This window comes from Scyliorhinus torazame, chromosome 3 (genome assembly GCF_047496885.1).
Source record: "Scyliorhinus torazame isolate Kashiwa2021f chromosome 3, sScyTor2.1, whole genome shotgun sequence".
NCBI lineage: Eukaryota > Metazoa > Chordata > Chondrichthyes > Carcharhiniformes > Scyliorhinidae > Scyliorhinus > Scyliorhinus torazame.
In genome coordinates, this window is record NC_092709.1 from 239,071,657 (window position 1) to 239,091,991 (window position 20,335).

At 47.3% G+C, this 20,335-nt stretch overlaps 1 protein-coding gene across 2 annotated transcripts in view; it reads left to right on the plus strand.

Moving 5' to 3' along the window:
- The first annotated feature begins 5,849 nt into the window (after positions 1-5,849).
- LOC140409020 (chondroitin sulfate proteoglycan 4-like) overlaps positions 5,850-20,335 on the plus strand; it is a 192,539-nt gene continuing 178,053 nt past the window's right edge. Inside the window, exon 1 of one of the 2 annotated variants that reach the window (XM_072497047.1) lies at positions 5,850-6,032. In XM_072497047.1, the coding sequence (XP_072353148.1) occupies positions 5,954-6,032 (79 nt within the window). In that variant the 5' untranslated portion in view covers positions 5,850-5,953. The remainder of the gene's footprint in view (positions 6,033-20,335) is intronic. The other variant, XM_072497048.1, reaches the window with a different exon arrangement.

Genomic DNA, 20,335 nt, shown 5'->3' on the forward strand with positions numbered 1-20,335 from the left:
CAGAAGCATTCCTCTAGCAACTCCATTCCCTTAAATAATTTATAACAATTGCTGCGCTTCAAAAGTGGATCGCTGGTTGTAAAAAGTGCTTTGAGAATTTGTGAAATGTGCTGTATAAATGTGAACCCTAAAAAACATGTCCGATCAGTAACTTCATTCCAATGTAAGCTTACTTGTGACAATAGAGATTATTATAAATTATTATTATCATTGTCTGTAGGTTGTCATGATATGCAGACATGCACATAATGAGATACAGACAGGCAGCTAATGAACACAGAGAACAGGACATAATCACTCAGCAGGCAGAACACTTGGGGGTGGTTTCCCACTATAAAAGGCAGGAGGCACTCACACTCTGCCTCTTTCCACTGGGGACATCTACAGAGTGAGTCAGGGTGTATGTACAGTATCACACCTCCAGCACGTGGCTAAGAGCTAGTCTGGTTCAGTCAGACAGAGTAATCACACTTAGGTTAGCAGAGAGTCGAACTCACAGAGAACTGTGCTAGCTGTGTGATAGGTTCAATAAATCAGATTGAACTAACTTCAAGGTCTGGAGTATCTTTCAGTTAAAGCTGCATCCAGTTGCAGACTGTGTTATCTCAGTGTGCTTAACCCGACATGGTACCAGAAGACTGCTATCCCGAGGTGGTTTACCTCAATCTGTTCCGTGGCGACCAGCATATGTATCCCGGCACCATGGAGAAGATCCAAGCTCCTCGACAACTGCGGACCTCCGGTGATCTCAGTGCCAACTGGCGGACTTTCAAGCGAAGGTTTCTGCTGTACATTGAAGCTTCAGAACTCGTGGGTGCGTCTGATGCCAGGAAGATCACGCTTCTCCTCTCAACTGCGGGGGATCAAGCCATCCAACTCTTCAAATCATTTAACTTCACCGAAGGCCAGGACAAGACAAAGTTTCAGATCATCCTGGACAAGTTTGACAGTCATTGTGAAGTGGACACCAAAGAAATCTTTGAGCGCTTTATATTCAAACAACGCCTACAAGGTAAAGATGAATCTTTCAACTCCTTCTCAACTAATCTCCGTCTACTAGCACTGTCCTGCAACTTTGGTGATGTTGCTGACTCCATGATCAGAGATCAATCATTTTTGGAGTGCGCTCTGATCCTCTGAGAGCAGCTTTTAAAAATCAAGCATATGACCCTGCCAGTCGCGATTGAAACATGTACAGTGCATGAACACGCCAAAAATCGTATTCCCAATATAAATCGACTGAAACTGAGAAACTTGCCTCCCACGAGGCAGAGAGTGTGCAGGCCATCGCCCGGATGCAGCGCCTCAGCCTTGATGAAAGCGGCCATTTCGTGCGCTCTTCCCGGAGCCCCGCGCATGCGCGATGCGAATGGGATAATGAAGCAGCCGATCACCACACTGCACAGGTGCGAACGTCTGCCAACCGTACTGCGCATGTGTGACGATTCACGGAGCGTAATGACGTCATGACGTGCCCGTGCTGCAGCACCGCCCACTTAAAGAAACACTGCCCTGCAAGAGGCAGGCGCTGTTTAAATTGCGGGAAGCCTGGACACTATGCAGCCTTGTGCAGGTCTGCATCACCAGTCAAGGGCCAGCGCTCCCAATTCCAACGCAGGCGCGTTCGGAGTGCACAACAAGGTTTACAGGATTCCGTTCCTGGCAGGACAACGGATCCAGAGGACGATTGCCCGGATGCTTCCTACCATGTGGGCATCATTACCACACGTGAACATGCCTCACCGACATCATCACGGAACCTGCCCATCCTCACTGTGGAATCTCCTGACGAATGGCGTGCGGCGATGCAAGTAAATCAATGCTCTATCCAGTTCAAGCTGGACACAGGTGCTTCTGCCAATCTCCTTTCACAGGCAGATTTCAACAGCATCAAGAAGCCACCCAAGCTCCCACTAGCAGCCTGCCAGCTCCTGGATTATAACAGCAATGCCATCACAGCACTGGGATCCTGCCATCTGCTAGTCTCCAACAAGGGCATTCACGCAAGGCTAAGGTTTGAAATCGTCAAGCCAGCCAGGGCCTCCCTGCTCGGCGCACATGCATGCAAGCAGCTAAACCTTGTGCAGCGGGTCTACACAATGACCTCCCCCAACGTGGCATTGACAACATCCTCACTCAGTATCCGGATGTGTTTGATGGGATGGGCAGTCTGCCATATCGGTACAAGATCCTGCTACAGCCTGATGGCACGCCTGTGGTCCAGGCACCACGCCGGGTCCCGGCTCCACTGAAGGAGCGCCTGAAGGCACAGCTCAAGGATCTTCAGGACCAGGGCATCATTTCCAAAGTTACAGAACCGACTGCCTGGGTCAGCTCGATGGTATGTGTAAAAAAGCCTTCGGGGAGCTGCGCATCTGCATTGATCCCAAGGATCTCAACCAGAATATAATGCGGGAACACGACCCCATCCCGAAGCGGGAGGAACTCACAAGTGAGATGGCACACGCCCGGTTTTTCACAAAGTTAGATGCGTCACATGGATTCTGGCAAATCCAACTGGATGAGTCCAGCAGAAGGCTCTGCACCTTCAACACGCCGTTTGGCAGGTACTGCTATAATCGTATGCCGTTCGGCATTGTCTCAGCCTCGGAAATCTTCCATAGAATCATGGAGCAGATGATGGAGGGCATTGAAGGGGTTCGTGTGTATGTGGATGATGTTATCATATGGTCCACGACCCCCGAAGAGCACATCTCTCGTCTCCATAGGTATTCCGCCGTGTCCATGCCAATGGCATCAAGCTGAATAGGGCCAAGTGTTGCTTTGTCATGTCGACACTTAAGTTCTTTGGTGACCAGATATCTCAGCAGGGTGTGCGCCCGGACACAGACTAGGTCAAGGCCATCAAAGCCATGGAGACCCCTGAAGACAAGAAGGTGGTGCTGCGCTTTCTAGGCATGGTAAACTTTTTGGGCAAGTTTATCCCAAACCTGGCCTCACACACCACGCCCCTCAGACACCTGGTGAAAAAGTCTACTGCCTTTGAGTGGCAGGCAGCTCATCAAGCAGAGTGGTTGGAGCTGAAAGCCAAGCTCACCACTGCACCTGTATTGGCATTTTTTGACCCTGACAGGGAAACTAAAATCTCGATGGATGCGAGCCAGGACGGCATCGGCGCAGTGTTGCTCCAGCGCGATGACACCTCATCCTGGGCCCCGCTGCCTACGTGTCACGGGCGATGATACCCACCAAGCAGCGGTATGCCCAAATTGAAAAGGAATGCCTAAGCCTTCTCACTGGAATTACCAAGTTCCACGATTATGTCTACGGCCTGTTCACCGTCGAGACGGACCACAGGCCTCTGGTCCACATTATCTACAAGGACCTGAACGACCTGATGCGCCGACTGCAGCGCATCCTCCTCAGATTCAGAAGGTACGACTTTGAACTAGTGTACACGCCTGGCAAGGAGCTCATTATTGCGGATGCCTTGTTCCGCTCCATAATCTTGCCCAGTGAACCGTCGGCAATCATCCAACAAATTGAATCACAGGTGCAGCTGTGGGCCAGCAACCTCCCGGCGTCGGATGAAAAGGTGATTCTCATTCACGACGAGACAGCCAAAGACCCTCTTCTGCAGCGTGTCATGCACCACCTCGCCAATGGCTGGCAAAAAGGGCAGTGCCCTCAATTCTTCAATGTGAAGGACGACCTGACAGTGGTTGATGGTATCCTCCTCAAGCTGGACCGCATTGTCATTCCACGCAGTCTCCAGAACTTGGTGCTCCGGCAAATACACGAGGGATATCTGGGTGTCAAGAAGTGCAGGCGCAGAGCCAGGCAAGCTGTCTACTGGCCTGGGATTAGTCAGGAGACCTCGAATATGGTCCTCAACTGTCCGACCTTGTCAACGCTTCCAGCCAGCACAGAGCATGGAGACGCTTCAGCAGCACAAAATCGTGACCTCTCTGTGGTCTAAGGTGGGCATCGACCTCTTTCATGCCAATGGTCATGATTATGTGTTAATCATTGATTATTTTTCCAACTACCCAGAAGTCATGAAGCTCTCGGACCTCACATCCAAGACCGTCATCAAGGCCTGTAAGGAGACGTTCTCCAGGCATGGTATTCCACTCACTGTCATGAGTGACAATGGTCCTCGCTTCAACAGCCAAGTGTGGTCAAGATTTGCCCAGTCATATCAGTTTAACCACGTCACTTCTAGCCCACATTACCCACAGTCCAATGGGAAGGTTGAGAAAGGAGTGCACATAGTGAAGCAGCTCATCTGCAAGGCCGCAGATTCTGCTTCTGACGTCAACCTTGTGTACAGGGCAACCCCTCTGTCTACCGGCATGTCACCGGCTCAACCCCTGATGGACAGGGACCTACGGACGAGTCTTCCAGCCATACACTTGCCTGACCTGGATCACCTCCCAGTGCTGCAGAAGGTGCAGAAACTCAGGGACCAGCAAAAGCAGGGCTATGATGCTCATGCCACCGATTTGCCTGTGCTATCCCCGGCGGATGCTGTTTGGATTCAGCTGCCTGATGGAGGCTGGTCAGCTCCAGCTGTTGTTCTTCGACAGGCTGCTCCTCAATCGTACGTTGTGCGTATGGCTGATGGCTCTGTTGTGCAGCGAAACAGACGGGCGCTGCGCACGGTTGCCTGCCCACAACCACATTCTTTGTTGTTACCGTCTGTCATTGTGCCACCTCCTGATACCTCGAACCACGAGGCCACCAGTCAGGCTTCAATCCTGCCTATCAAGATGCCGTTGTCCCCACCACCACCTCTCCGGCGGTCGACCAGGATCAGACGCAAGCCCCAGAGACTGGGCTTATGAACATTTGTTTTGTTTGCTATGTTCTGTTTTCGCACATTAGACACCTGTTTTCACATGTACATATGTTCCCGTCTGCCATAGTATGGAAATAAGTTAGTTTTTCGGCCTACACATGTAAATACTTTCACATATGCTACAGAAAAACATTTCAAAAGGGGAGATGACATGATATGCAGACATATACATGATGAGATACAGACAGGCAGCTAATGAATACAGAGAACAGGGCATAACCAATCAGCAGGCAGAACACTTGGGGTGGTTTCCCACTATAAAAGGCATGAGGCACTCACATTCTACCCCTTTCCACTGGGGACATCTACAGAGAGAGTCAGGGTATATATAATCACATAACACCTCCAGCACATGGCTAGTCTGGTTCAGTCAGACAGAGTAATCACACTTAGGTTAGCAGAGAGTCAAACTCACAGAGAACTGTGCTAACTGTGTGACAGGTTCAATAAGTCAGATTGAACTAACTTCAAGGTCTGGAGTATCTTTCAGTTAAAGCTGCACCCAGTTGCAGCCCGTGTTATCTCCGTGTGCTTAAAGCGATATAGGTTTTCTGTACCGTATTCTCCCAACTGCCTTTTTTGAAAGAATATATTTAGTGCCACTCCCCTGAGTTTATGAATATCCAGTTAAGACTGCTTCTTTGATGTTTGCTAAGTGTGCACCAGAGATGGAAGGAGGGGAAGGAATCCCAGCCCAAACCCCCTAATTTGTCCCCTTGATTTATCTACCCTGTCATTTCTGCAACTCCTCACCTCCCATGCCATTGACAAGGGAATTTGGCAACAATATAGAAACTATAACTCAAATTCGAAGGTTAACAAGTAGGTTTAGGGAGGCGAGACTTCAGCAGTTTATAAAAGACCAGAGCAGTCTTAGCACTTGATCCTGGGCATTTTTGGTGTGGGTATTGAAGCAGCAAACAGCTCTGCTGAGAGAAGGCACAGGATTGACAGACGGGCACAGCTGAGGGGCGGTGTTGCTGGAGCGGACTTGCGGGACGTGCTTTGACGCTGTGCGTCGCCGGAGACGGAGCAGGTACGGAGCGGGCGCCGAGACTGTGCTTTGATTGACACAAACTTTGATCAAAAAAATGTAACAAAGCAAGTTGGAAGGAACTCCGCCGTCCAAGCATGGGCTTCTTCGGGAAATTAGGAAACGTCCTTTTCTTCTTGGGGGCATGTGTGTCTGCGGCTGGACTTGCCTATGGAGGTAAGTACTTGCAGTTCTTGTATTGTAAAGTCAGTCAAGCAGTACTCGTCGGGGAATAGTGCAGGCTTAGTCCCAGAAAGCAGAGGTTTCCACCAAATGAATTAATGTCTGCTGTGCCACCTTTCTCCTCCCTAAACCTACTTGTTAACCTTCGAATTTGAGTGATAGTTTCTACATTGTGACAAATTCCCTTGTCCTGACGGTTAACAAATCGACCCAACATCATTGTTATTATCCCTTACCTTAAAAGGATTTGGGCAGCATGGGGTTAATGTATTGACGTTAGAATGGTATTTACCTGTGCTTAACAATGTTTAAAAACTCTAGAAAATGTGAGGAGAAATGGACAATATGGTCATAAATACATTATCGTTGCTGGTCCAGATCAGTTTAATCAATGTACAAGAATTTTTAAAAGCTGGATTTTTAATGCAGATGTGTATATGTGATCATGTGTATATGCAAATTGATAAGATATCAGTTCGACTCCAGTAAATGAGCCACTCAAACCCACTATATGGATCCTACAGTATTTGCCCTCCAGTCAGCTGTAGTTTCAGCAGCTGTCAGTGCAGTGTTGCCTTCCAACAGGAATTGCTATATTTTTTTACTATTCCTTCATGATATTGAGAATCCTGTGGCGTAATGAAAGAACAAAGTTCAGTTTTTAAAATCTGCCTTAATAGTGCATATAAAGGTGTCAAATAACATCAGGATCCTTGTCAAATGGATTCTTGTCAAAGTGCATTCCCAGTAATTTGCTGTCTTTCCAGTCTTCCACGGCTGACTGGATTGGATTGCCATTGCTGATTCTGATCCTGACACCCTTTCAGGTCTTGTCACTTATCAAATCTATTGCAACATTTTGGAATTCCTTAAATATCATTGAAGGAGGTGCTTGACCCACAAATGTGAGCTTACCTTTGAAAATGCAGAATAGAAATTTTCAACATCTCTGTGATTTAAATTCTCGATAATAAGTTTCACATTCCAGGATTGTTTGGGAATATATTTCCACATAAATGTTTTGGAAGGATAATATTGGTTTTTTTTTTTTTAGATTGTTTTGATTTTGCACCGATTTTGTTTTGGGGATGGGGTGGGGTGGGGGTTGCGGGAGTGCAGTGAGACAGAAAGTGATTAAAATACTTTCTGGCTTTTGAAGTTGTTTCCCTGAAGGCTAATCAATAAGCAACCCATTAGCCTGTCTAGGTCATTAACAAGCCTCGCACCTGTTGCATCAGGGGGTCTTTGGTCCCAGGCATTTGGCAGGGGCCATCTGAGATTATTGCAAACACCAGGAGGTTTTAAAAAATAGATGGGCGCAAGTCAGCATTTAAGGTTTTTAAAAGTTGTGAGGTAAAACCTACTCTGCTGAAGAGGAGAATGCAAGGAGGAACATGCAATTTACATTTCACCTGTTTCACATCTCTGGGTGTCTCCATGTGCTTTACATCTGGTTAAGTACTTTTTGAAGTGCAATGATTATTGCAGCGTCTGAATCATGGCAGCACGTCCCACATACACAATGTGGTAATTACCCGATAATCTGTTTTTGTGTTCTTGATTGTGGGATAAACATTTGCCAGTGCTCCAAGGAGAATTCCAAGTTCTTCTTCAAAGTAATGCCATGGGATCTTTGACAACAGATGGGACTTTGGTTTCAACATCTTATCGGAAATATGAGATAATTTCCCAGACACTACCATCACCATCCCTGGATATGTCTTGTCTCCCCGGCAGCATAGACCCAGCAGAAGTGGCAGCACAGTGGTATGGTTGGGAGGGAATTGCTCTGGGAGTCCTCGACATCGACTCTGGACCCCATGAAGTGTTGTGGTATCGGGTCAAATATGGGCAGCGAAATGTCCTGCTGATTATCACGTATCGTAGCCCCTCAGCTGATGAATCAGTAGTCCTCCATGTTGAGTACCACTTGGAGGAAGCACTGAGGGTAGCAAGGGCGTAGAATGTGGGGGACTTCAATATTCATCACCAATAGTTGCTTAGTAGCACCATCACAGATTGAACGGGCCGGGTGCTATCGGGCATAGTTGCTAGTCTGGGTTTTCGGCAGGTGATGTGGGAAATGACAAGGTGGAAAAACATACTAGACGTCATCATCACCATCCTTCCTGCCGCAGATGCATCTGTCCATGCCATATCAGTGGGAGTGACTACTGTACAGTCCTTGTGGAGACAAAATCCCGTCTTCACTTTGAGGATACCCTCCACTGTATTGTGTGTCACTAACACCATGCGAAATGGGATAGACTTCGAACGCGAGGGAAGGCTGTGGCGCCAAGGGCAACGCAGCACAAACCCTGCAAACTAAGTCGCGCAGTTGAAAATATTGAAATAGATGTGACCTTGATAATTGTAAATTTGCCGAGAGCACCTCGCAACTGGCGAACCGTCCATCCATAAACATGTCTCTAAAGCACTCTAGCCCCTTCCCTTTCCATGCCTTAAAAGTTGAATCCAAACCCGATGGTGCAAACAAATGGTTAACACTTATAGGGGCCAACAATGGCATGACACTCCGCTTGTAATGTTGTCTGAGCTGTCTCCATTTCTTCAAAGTGGAGATCACCACTTGGTTTGAGGTATACTTCATTGGAGAGAGTGGGTGTGGTGCCCTTACTAGGGCCCAGAGGCTCGACCCTTTAAGCAAACTTGCCTCCAATCTCCCCATATGGTGCACGATTCTCTGTCCCACCCCAAAACCTTCTCCACGTTGGCTGCCCAGTAATACATGAGGAAATTGGGTAGTGCTAGACCACTCAACTGTCGGCCCCTCTGGAGGTACACCCTGCAAATTCTCAGCACCCTACCCGCCTATATTAAAGGATTCATTAACTTGTTCACCCTAGCAAAGAATGATTTAGCAAGAACAGGAAGGCATTGAAACAAGAGTAAAATAAAATTAATCTCCATTGTTTGAACTCTGCCCACCAGGGATAATGGGAGTCTACCCCATCTCTGCAAATCAAGTCTCACCCTATCTAAATAACTTATGAAGTTTAACTTATGGAATCTATGCCAATCATATGTCACATGGATACCAAGATATTGGTAATTCTCCCAGATTGGCTCCTCTCCCTGGGGAATTAACTGGAAAATACTCACTTTTCTCCAGGTTTAATTTATAGCCTGAGAAGGTGCCAAAGCCCTTCAGCAGTCTCATAATCTGGTCGACAGAGGAGATTGTATCTGTTACATATAGGAGCAGTCCATCGGCATAAAGCGACCCCCTCCCCCCGATCAAACCCTCTCTATCCACCATAAACCCTCCATGCTATCGCCAGAGGTTCTATTGCTAGAGCAAAAAGGAGCAGTGACAATGGGCACCTCTGTCTTGCGCCTCTGTTCAGAGGGGAGCATCACATTAGTGCGAACGCTATCAATGGTGTTCTTGTACTGCTGCCATGAAATAAATTTCTGCCCGAACCCAAACCTCCCAAGTACCGCAATGAGGTACTTCCACTCCACCCTATCGAATGCTTTTTCTGCATCCATAAATATAATCACCTCGGGATCTCGGCCAACCACGGCGAGGGGACAACATTTAGAACCAGCCGAATATTAGAGGACAAATGCCTTCCCTTCACAAATCCTGCCTGGTATTCTGCCACTATATCTGATATGGCTCTAACCGCAAAGCCCGCATCTTAGCCCGTACCTTGGCATCCACATTTAGCAGTGAAATGGGCCTGTAAGATTGATATTGATTGATTGATATTTTATTGTCACATGTACCGAAGTACAGTGAAAAGTATTTTCCTGTGGCTAAGGGAACGTACACAGTATGTACATAGTAGACAAAAGAATAATCGACAGAGTACATTGACAAATGGTACATCAACAAATAGTGATTGGTCACAGTGCCCTCGGACAAGGACCAAACCAGCAATACATAAGCAAGAGCAGCATAGGGCGTCGTGAATAGTGTTCTTACAGGGAACCGATCAGTCCGAGGGAGAGTCGTTAAGGAGTCTAGTAGCTGTGGGGAAGAAGCTGTTCCTATGTCTGGATATGCAGGTCTTCAGACTTCTGTATCTTCTGCCTGATGGAAGGGTTTGGAAGAGGACAAAGCCTGGGTCTGATAATGCTGTCTGCCTTCCTGAGGCAGCGGGAGGTGTAGACAGAATCAATGTGGGGGTGGCAAGCTTGTGCGATGCATTGGGCTGAGTTCACCACACTCTGCAGTTTCTTGCGATCTTGGGCCGAGCAGTTGCCATACCAAGCTGTGATGCAGCTGATAGGATGCTCTCTATGGCACATCTGTAGAAGTTTGTGAGAGTCGATGCAGACATGCCGAATTCCATAGGAAGTAGAGATGTTGTTGGGCTTTCTTGACTGTTGCATCAACATTAGTGGACCAGGACAGACTGTTGGTGATGGTGACCCTCAGGAACTTAAAGCTATCGACCATCTCCACTTTGGAGCCATTGATGCAGATGGGGGTGGCGGGGGGGGGGGGGGGGGGGGGTGTGGCGGGGGGGTCGTGCTACGCTTCCTGAAGTCAATGATCAGTTCCTTGGTCTTTCCAACATTTAGAGAGAGGTTGTTTTCTGTACACTATGCAACCAAGTGATCTATCTCCCTTCTGTAGTCTGATTCGTCGTTGTTTGAGATATGACCCACCACAGTCATATCATCCGCAAACTTATCGATTGAGTTGGAGTTAAATCTTGCCACACAGCCATGTGTGTATACGGGGTACAGTAGAGGACTAGGCACACATCCTTGCGGGGCCCCGGTGTTGAGGACTATTGTGAAGGAGGTGCTGTTGCCTATCCTGACAGATTGCGGTCTGTTGGTGAGGAAGTCGAGGATCCAGCTGCACAGGGAGCGGTCAAGTCCAAGGTTGCAGAGTTTGGTTGTTAGTCTCGTTGGGAAATGGTGTTGAAGGTGGAGCTGTAGTCAATGACAGCAGCCTGACATGGGTGTCCTTGTTGTTGAGATGTTAGAGTGTTGATTGTAGCCAGAGAGATATCATCTGCTGTGGATCGGTTGCCACGGTAGGCGAACTGCAATGGATCGAGACCGTCTGGGAAGCTGGTGTTGATCCATCTCATGACTAGCCGCTCGAAGCATTTCATGATAACAGATGTCAGGGCCACAAGTTGGTAGCTGTTGAGGCAGGCTGCCTGGTTCTTCTTTGGTACTGGTATTATGGCGGGGTCCTTATCTGATGGAGGCCTGTGAAAGCATATCCAGCAGGGAACCTCCAGCTAAAGAGTCGTTGAACATATAGTAACTCAACAGGATACCCATTAAGGTTCAGAGCCTTGTTCGTCTGCGTCAAACCACAACCACCCTCAGTACCTCATCCGAGCCTAGCGGGGCCTTCAACTCCTCCCTATACTCCTCCACTACTCTCGGGAATGACAACTTGTCGAGGAACTCCGTCATATCTGATACCCCTTCCAGAGGCTCCAACCTATACCGATCCCTGTAAAAAGCCTCAAATACTACATTGACTTCCCTCGGTGCTGTGACTAAACCACCCCTCGAGTTCCTGACCCTCATGATCTCCCGAGAGGCTGCTGGCCGCCTCAGTTGGTACACGAACAGATGATCTGCCTTCTCCCTGTGCTCGTATACTACACCGCGCACCCCCTCCCCCGTCTACTCCATGAAAATTCAAAGCTCTGTCACCATCCACAAGAGAGCTAGAGTCTTCGGCCTTGATCGGTCCATTTTGAGTTCCAAATAAGGGATGGAAGCGAGCAAACCTTTGATAAATGCTACATCATCCCAGTTTGGGCCATATAATATTTACCATAACTACAGAGTCCCTGCCAAGGACCCACTGTAGCCACCTAAAATGGCTGATTCCCTATTAATTTGGCCAAAACCCGATTTAAAATGGCTAACCAAAAAGGCTGATGGGAAAAGCAGGCACCAGGACACAAACGGACAGCTGCAGGCAGAATATCATATTCGGCTCTGGGGAAGTCGGCCCAGATCGATACTCGGGACTATTAACAGCCCATCAACCCAGACATCTGCAGTTTAATCGGCTATCCCCGGGAACAATTGCAACATATTAGCAATTGAATACCGGGCCAGACCTGTCGGCGCCTGCAGTGGCCGAAACAAAGACAGGTGAACCACCACCCCCCGATCGAGGAATCGGCCCGTTATTGGACGTATCAAACCCAGTGATTGGGAACAAGTCCAATCACTTGGGACTCCGGGTCAAGGGCCGCCCCGAGAGGCGGGAAGCCCCTGGGCCCTATAAAGTAAGGGGCCAAGTTCAGATCGCTCTCTCTCTCCCTTCTTCGCCTGCTCGAGACCTTTGCAAGAACATCAACCAGCAACTGTAAGTTTGACTCCAGCGATCGCTACCCGATAGGGACTCCTAGCCATCGACCTGTATCAGCCTTTTGAATCCCGCGGGCCAGATCCGATTCGATAAGCCATTCGTTTTCCTGACCTGGTAGGCTCTTCCTAAAGTTAAGTATTGGCCAGTCGTGATAGGTTTCTATATAGATAGTAGGATTCTTGTGTAAACATTACTTGTTGTATATAATAAATGACCGTTGATTTCAATCTTACTAAGCGGTGTGCTGACTTATTAATCATAACTCGAGCTTGAACCACGTGGCGGCATCAGAAAGATACCTGGTGACTCGTGAGCAAAGGTGACATAATCAGAGCTAATAAACTAAGGCTAAAAAGAGCAACACCACTCACTATTACATACTTACCTATTATAACTTGCCCGTATCCTATTGACTGCGGACAATAGGTTGGAGGGGGAGGGGAATACAGGAGAGTGGGGCAATCATTAACAGTGCAACTGTATAAATAGAGTTGGCCAGTGTGGTACCGGCTAGAGAGAGGACCAGTAGTGAACCACTGGTACTGTGTACATATTGTCGTAAATAAAGTTACTTTCTGTCTGACTCTACAAACCCATGCTGGATTCTTCGTGGCCCTCACAAAACTACCGTTAGGATCAGCCACAACCCCAGTGGTCAAAAGCGGCACTCGCATATTAATCACAATTGCTGCGCCTCGGGCTCTACCATCGATACCTGAGTGGAGCACGTGCCCTGCCCATTCCTTCCGGTGTCTGGTCTGATCCCCCATCCACAAATGTGTCTCCTGCAAAACCCCCCCATCTTATTCCCGTCCACCAGCATTATACACTGCTAGCACGGTAGCTCCCACCAGGACATTGAAGGGGACAAGATCATTGTCTAACATGTGGATAAACTATTTTTCAGAAAAGATAAGAATCCATCAACCATACAACATATAAATTCCTCCATTATCCCTTCAACTAGAGAAAACAAACTTCAACGACCGAATCTAAAACTATATTCAGTAAAACCCACCAGCCCCTTCAGCCCACAACTTTTACAAGAAACCGCTAATATAGAAATCCCCCACACAACCCCTTTTGTTTAATTGGACCTCAGTCCATGTTTGTTGATAAAGTCTTCCACCTCTTCAGGTGTCTCGAAAAAGGAGTCCTTGGCCTGGTGTGTGACCAGCAGCCTCGCAGGGTACACTATTCCAAAACAAACACCTTTCTTCTCGAGCATTGCCTTCATCTTGTTAAAGACTGCCTGCTTCCTCGCTAGCTCTGCACCCACATCTTGATACATTTGTATAATGCTTCCTCCCCATTTTACATTGCGGTGCTCCTTGGGCGTCTCCTTATCTTGGAAACTGTGAAACCAAATGATCAACGCACGAGGTGGCTCGTTCAGTCGAGGCTTCTTCCTGAGCGTCCGATGTGCCCTGCTGAGTACCGAGGGGGAGGAGAAATCACTGTCACCCACCATCTTCCAGATCGTCCGTGCTAGATACTTGGAGGGGTTTGGAATCTGCATTCCCTCCGGCAATCCCAGAACTTGGAGGAAATCCACCGTGACAGATTTTCCAGGTTGTCGATCTTCGCCGTCAACCTTTTATTTGGCCACCACCGCAACCTCGGCCTCTAGCGACACAAGCTGATGCTCCTGTCTTTTAAATGCCTCCTCGACACCCTTCAGTGTCTCACCATGTTTTTTTACCGTTCCGGCGGCTTTGTCGAGCTCCACCCACTCTGGGCCCAGCGCCTCTTCTATCGGCTTACATATTCTGTCTGATATTAGCATCCACTGCCTCTCGAAGTGCAAATTAAATTGATTGTTGAATTCCTTGGCTGGGGCATCCAAAAGTGTGTCTATAGTGATTGGGGCTGTCTGCGGTCACCATCTTGGGTGCCGAGACATTCTATTAGCTCCCAAGTCTGTCAAGGGCAGATCAATTTTGGGCTTCCTTTCCTGGTTTCTCTTCCTTTTCGTTTGGGCACGGGATCAGCACGAGGGGTACCTATTCTGCCGGTCTATTACTTTTTCTGGTAAGTATCATCCAAAAAAGTGGATCCCAATCAGAGCTCCCAGAAACGCGACCTCTCTCTTGCATGTCACACCTCCAGTTGCTTCATCAATGATGGGGATGTTTGCTGATGACTGCAAATGTCCAGTATCATCGTGACTCCTCCGATACTGATGCAGTCCATGTCCAAATGCAACAAGACTTGGAAAATATTCAGGCTTGGGTTGAAAAGCACCAAATAACATTCATGCCACACAAGTGCCAGGCAATGACCATCGCCAAACAAAAAGGACCTAACCGTTGTACCTTAACGTTTGATGGCATTACCATCATCGAATCTCCCAATATCAACTTCCTGGAGGTCACTGTTGACCATTTAAATACTACGTCTACAAGAGTAGGTCAGTGGCTAGGAGTCCTGCGGTAAACAACTCGCCAAAGCCTGTCCATTATCTACAAGACACAAGTCGGGAGTGTAATGGAATACTCTCCCTTTGCCTGGATGAGTGCAGCTCCAACAACGCTCAAGAAGCTCAACACCATCCAGGACATAGCCCATTTGATTGCTGCTCCTTCCACAAACATTCACTCCCTCCAGCACTGATGCAGAGTGGCAGCCATGTGTACCCTCTACAAGGTGCACTGCAGGAACTCACCAAGACTCCTTAGGCAGTACTTTACAAACTTAGGACTGCTACCATCTATGGTGAGCAGATATCTGGGAACACCACCATCTGAAAGTTTCCCTCCAAGGCATTTACCATCCTGACTTGGAAATACATCGTTGTTCCTTCGCCATCGCTGGGTGAAAACCCTGGAACTTCCTCCCTAACAGCACTGGGTGTACCTGCAGCAGTTCATAAAGGCAGCTCACCACCCCCTTTTCAGGGGCAATTAGGGATGGGCAATAAATGTTAGTCTAGCCTGCGATGCCGTCCCACGAATGAATTTTACAAAACTGAATTGTCAGCCTGTAATTTGTGCTGGGGTCTCTGGAGAGCAACATGGCCCCATATCCTTCTGACTCAAAGATGAGAATACGAGCAACTGAGTAATGGTTGGCCCCATTACGGGTGTAAAATTCATATACAGCAGAGCTATGGATGCTCAGCGAGTTGCGAACTGTGCCACCTGCACACTATTCTCCATGGCTAAAGGCGCACGCAGCTTGTTCCCTTATGTGTGTCGACAATAATGAATTGGATCTATCCTGATGTTGCAGGGCCTAGCCGGCTGTAAGATTCCAAATTTGCCAGGATTCCTAATTTGAACAAAGCGGGCCCTGAGAAAAAGCCCATTCCTGAGAAAATAATGTTTATGCAGCAAGGTGGGACCTGCAGTAGTGTTAATTAAAGGGCCAGGCATTCAGCTTGCAGGTAAATAAAACTTATCCAACTTTACCTGTTGAAAAATGTCTGAAAGTTCTCAAGTATTTTTACAGGTGTTTTGGTTCATTTGCCAGAGTGTATTGTATCCTCACATGGGTTGGCAGAGGAATAGTTGATCTGTCTACAAAAAGTCAGCAACAGGTTACGAGGGTGGCAATTGCTTAGCTTCTGGTTCTACATGGTGATAGGAAGATGGAGCAGAGAGAGCAAGCACCACATGAGTTGCAGCCGGATTTGACCAGGCTCCTTGGTAGTGACAGGAAACTGACAGTCCAGTCAATACACCTAATATTTCGGCCTGCGTGTCCATGAGTGATCTCCAGTTTGTCATCTCATCGAGGACCTCAAATCTCATTTGAGTACTTGCAGCCGTCCTTGTCTACCACCTCGTCCTATGGTGGGCTGGCAAATGAATCATCCTTTATCTCCTGTGTAAGTTTCAGGCTACTTGTTCCGGGTAACTGACCATGTGCTAATCCAAACTCTGTGCCAACTTTCGAGGTAAATGCAGTAGCAGTGCCTTGAGTGTCAGACTAAGTGACAGGCCCTCTTCATTAACGCTGTGCTGTTGCTCGCTCCCTTTCTCCTTGTTTTGTAGTGGCTGGATTGGTGGCAGTTCTTGAATAGCAGAAAGCAGGAATTCAGAAGTGGAAAGTTGATGTGAGGTGAGGAGGGTTGAGGTGGGAAGCAGGAGGCCTCCCTCCATATCTGCAAGTAGACATGAAACTGCCCAAGAATGAGAATAACCTGCTTTTCTGCTCAAAATGTAAATTATCTTTTAAAACATTCCTTCAACAAGATATTAAAATTGCAACAGGTATATTATATGGACGTAACAGTTACAATCATCTAAATGTCTACAGAACTCGATACACAGTGACCATACAGACTTAGTGCTGCAAAATGAAACTCCACACAATGGGTGTGAAGAAAAAACCTTTGATCACAAACAGATGAAAGTGGCTGAGATGCAAACCCCATTATGTGTCAATGCTAATGCTGTCAGGGCCCAACTGTGTGGACAGCAGGAAGAATGATACTATGGTCAGCTAATAGAAACCAGTCTGTGATTAAAACCAATTTATTTTGTACACCTTGAGCAGCATTTTTCTGTGATTCTGTGAAATCGTCAGACCTTCAATATTTCCAGCTTCCATCGTGAAAGAGAAGAGCAATAGTGACTTGTTAGACTCTTTTAAAAACCTAAGTAACAGCCATTTGCTGATTCATTTCCCAGGACAAGCTGTGTCTAAATTTCAAATAATGCTTGGCAGCTATCTGTCAGTCATGATCAACTGATACATTCTCCATGAGCTCCCCCATGATGTCAGTGGCTGGAAGACCACTATAAACAGTGCAATATTGCCCCTAAAGTCAGGCAGTCCTCTAATATAAAGATAGCATAACATTTCAAAGAATGTTACTCAACTTAGAATTTGCATTCATCAGATACTGTTATCCCAACAATACAAGCCAAGTGTTCCGTTGAGCATTTTATTATCTCTGCTAGTACTTCATTATTATAAATCCTGATAACATCCTTCATCAGATTTTCACCCAGCCTTAGTTGAGTGTAGATAAGGTACTTGCAGACGAAGGAGGCAATTCATCAATCCAAAAAGTTCCTGAAGGCCCCCAGTTTTTAGCTCCCAACTCTTAAACAATCCCAGGACGTTTTGCCTCGACTGTTTCAAGAAATCTATTTCATATGTTGATCACTCTTTTTAAGATCAATTCCTGGCTATTAATCCAAGATTTACCTTTTATGGTTTGCATCCATGTTCTCTGTACTGAGTGGAGGCAGTGACAAAGTGATATTGTCGCTGGACTAGTAATCTAGAGACCCAGGGCGAAATTCTCCCGAAACGGCGCGATGTCCGCCGACTGGCGCCCAAAACGGCGCCAATCAGACGGGCATCGCGCCGCCCCAAAGGTGCGGAATGCTCCGCATCTTTGGGGGCCGAGCCCCAACATTGAGGGGCTAGGCCGACGCCGGAGGAATTTCCGCCCCGCCAGCTGGCGGAAACGGCCTTTGTTGCCCCGCCAGCTGGCGCGGAAATGACATCCCCGGGCGGCGCATGCGCGGGAGCGTCAGCGACCGCTGACAGTTTCCCACGCATGCGCAGTGGAGGGAGTCTCTTCCACCTCCGCCATGGTGGAAACTGTGGGCCCCGATCGCGGGCCAGGCCACCGTGGGGGCACCCCCCGGGGCCAGATCGCCCCGCGCCCCCCCCCAGGACCCCGGAGCCCGCCCACGCCACCTTGTCCCGCCGTTCAAAAGGTGGTTTAATCCACACCGGCGGGACAGGCAATTTATCGGCGGGACTTCGGCCCATCCGGGCCGGAGAATCGAGTGGGGGTGCCTGCCAACCGGCGCGGCCCGATTCCCGCCCCCGCCGAGTATCCGGTGCCGGAGACTTCGGCAACCGGCGGGGGCGGGATTCACGGCAGCCCCCGGCGATTCTCCAACCCGGCGGGGGGTCGGAGAATGACGCCCCCAGAGTCTTGTTCTGGGGACCCGGATTCAAATCCCGCAGATGGTGAAATCAATACAAATCTGGAATTAAAAGCCTATAGGGTAACCATAAACCCCTTGTCGATTGTCGTAAAAACCCATCACGTTCACTAATGTCCTTTCGGGAAGGAAATCTGTCTGCCTTACCTGGTCTGGCCTACATTTGACTCCAGATCCACAGCAATGTGATTGACCCTTAAATGCCCTCAGGGATGGGCAATAAGTGCTGACCCAGCCAGTGACTCCCACATCCCATGGACGAATAAAAAAACCTATTATTTAATTAATGATGCTCCGATTTATATTTTCTATCCCCTAACTATCTTGTATTATTGTATTCCAATGTACTTCGTAACTCAGATCTATGGCACTAGAGATCAGTCTTGTAAATCTTCCCTGAAATGTGTACCAAGTGCTTCACTTGTGTCTCAGCAAGGTCAACAGGACTCGACACAACACTTGAAATGTGTTCTGATCAGGGTGCTTTGCAGTTTAGTCTCCACTTTCTTTGATCCTGTATTCTATTGATTTGGCTGCTGTTCAACAATGAAAAATATAATCGAGCTGAACAAAAATGCAAGAAAATAGAGCTGTGACCTGCAGTGCATTTTGAAAAATATCTCTAAAACTATACAATGATGAAGTAGATTGCACCAAATAGAGAGATTAGATTAATATAGATGAATTGAGGTGTTTCTACTGAACCTCTATTAGCATTGGTCCAGGATCTGTCCATCGCAGTGTCTTACAGACTTACTCAATCTGTACACCACTCCTTTCTGAAAACTACTGATGGTAACATCAAACACTGGAATTGTTCTCAAAATGTTGAGAGTATGGCATTTAGAATTTATAAACTATGGTTGTAATGTTGATCAGATCATAAAGCACATTATTTTATGCTGAAAGGCTGCACTAACTATTTGAAGGGTTACATATTTTTTTCTCTCCAAGGGTCATTAATCTGTGGAATTCTCTTCCTTGGGGAGTAGTGGAGGCAGTGTCGTGGAATATTTTCAAAGCTGTGTTCGATAGATTTTTTGATCAGCAAGAGAGTCGAGGGTTATGGGGGTGGGGGGTAGGCAGGACAGTGGAGCTGAGGCCATAATCAGATCAGGCTTGACCTTATCGAATAGAGGACCAGGCTCAAGGAGCCAAATGGCCTATTCCTGCACCTAATTCTTGTGTTCTTATGCTCTTACCACTCCTGCCTACTTAATCACAAATTTCAAGTAAAACTGTACTTTATTGCCTGTAAACTCAAGGAGCATGTGTCTTGCCTAAACATGTTTCAGGTTGTTTACATTCCAGTAAGAAAAAAACTTAAGCTTTGATTTTCTCTTTGATTTTTTGGTAATTTTGTTGGAATATAAACTATTATGTCTAGACATCATCTGATAAAGTTTGGATAGATCAGCCATTTATGGGTATTGCTATACATTACGGTACCAGTCTTTGTTTATGGTGATGCAAGTCTGGCAGACTTGAGGATGTTGTTGGATCCTTAACATTTTCAAGATGGAAAAGGTAGAGAATGAATATCGTAGCAAAAACTTGCATTTGTATAATGCCTATTGAAGTGATTATTCTGCGATATAATCAGCAAAAATGGGCATCAATCAAAAGAGATATTAGGAGGGGTTGAACAAAGCGTTTGTTAAAGGGGCAGGTTTTAAGGAGGGATTTAGGGAAGAGTATGTAGCTTCAATGGGGGTAATTTCAGCCAATGGTGGGCCGAAGAGGAATGCACAAGAGACTAGCATCAGAGAAAGAATTTGGGGCTGGTGGGGCTGCAGGAGGTTGTAGAGATGTTGACGGTCAAAGCCATGAAGGGAGGCAGTGTACTTCAACATGGATTGAAAAGATGAATCTGGGTGCAGGCTGGTAGCTGAAGTAGAGTTTTAGATTATTTAATATTTATAACGAGCAGAGGATTAGAGGTCATCGACAAGGGCATCCAAAAGGCCGAGTCTGGAGGTCACAGTCTTAGATGAGAGTTTGTCGTGGATAACAACAACCTATTCATACAGTTTCTTGAACATAAGCAAACGTTCCAA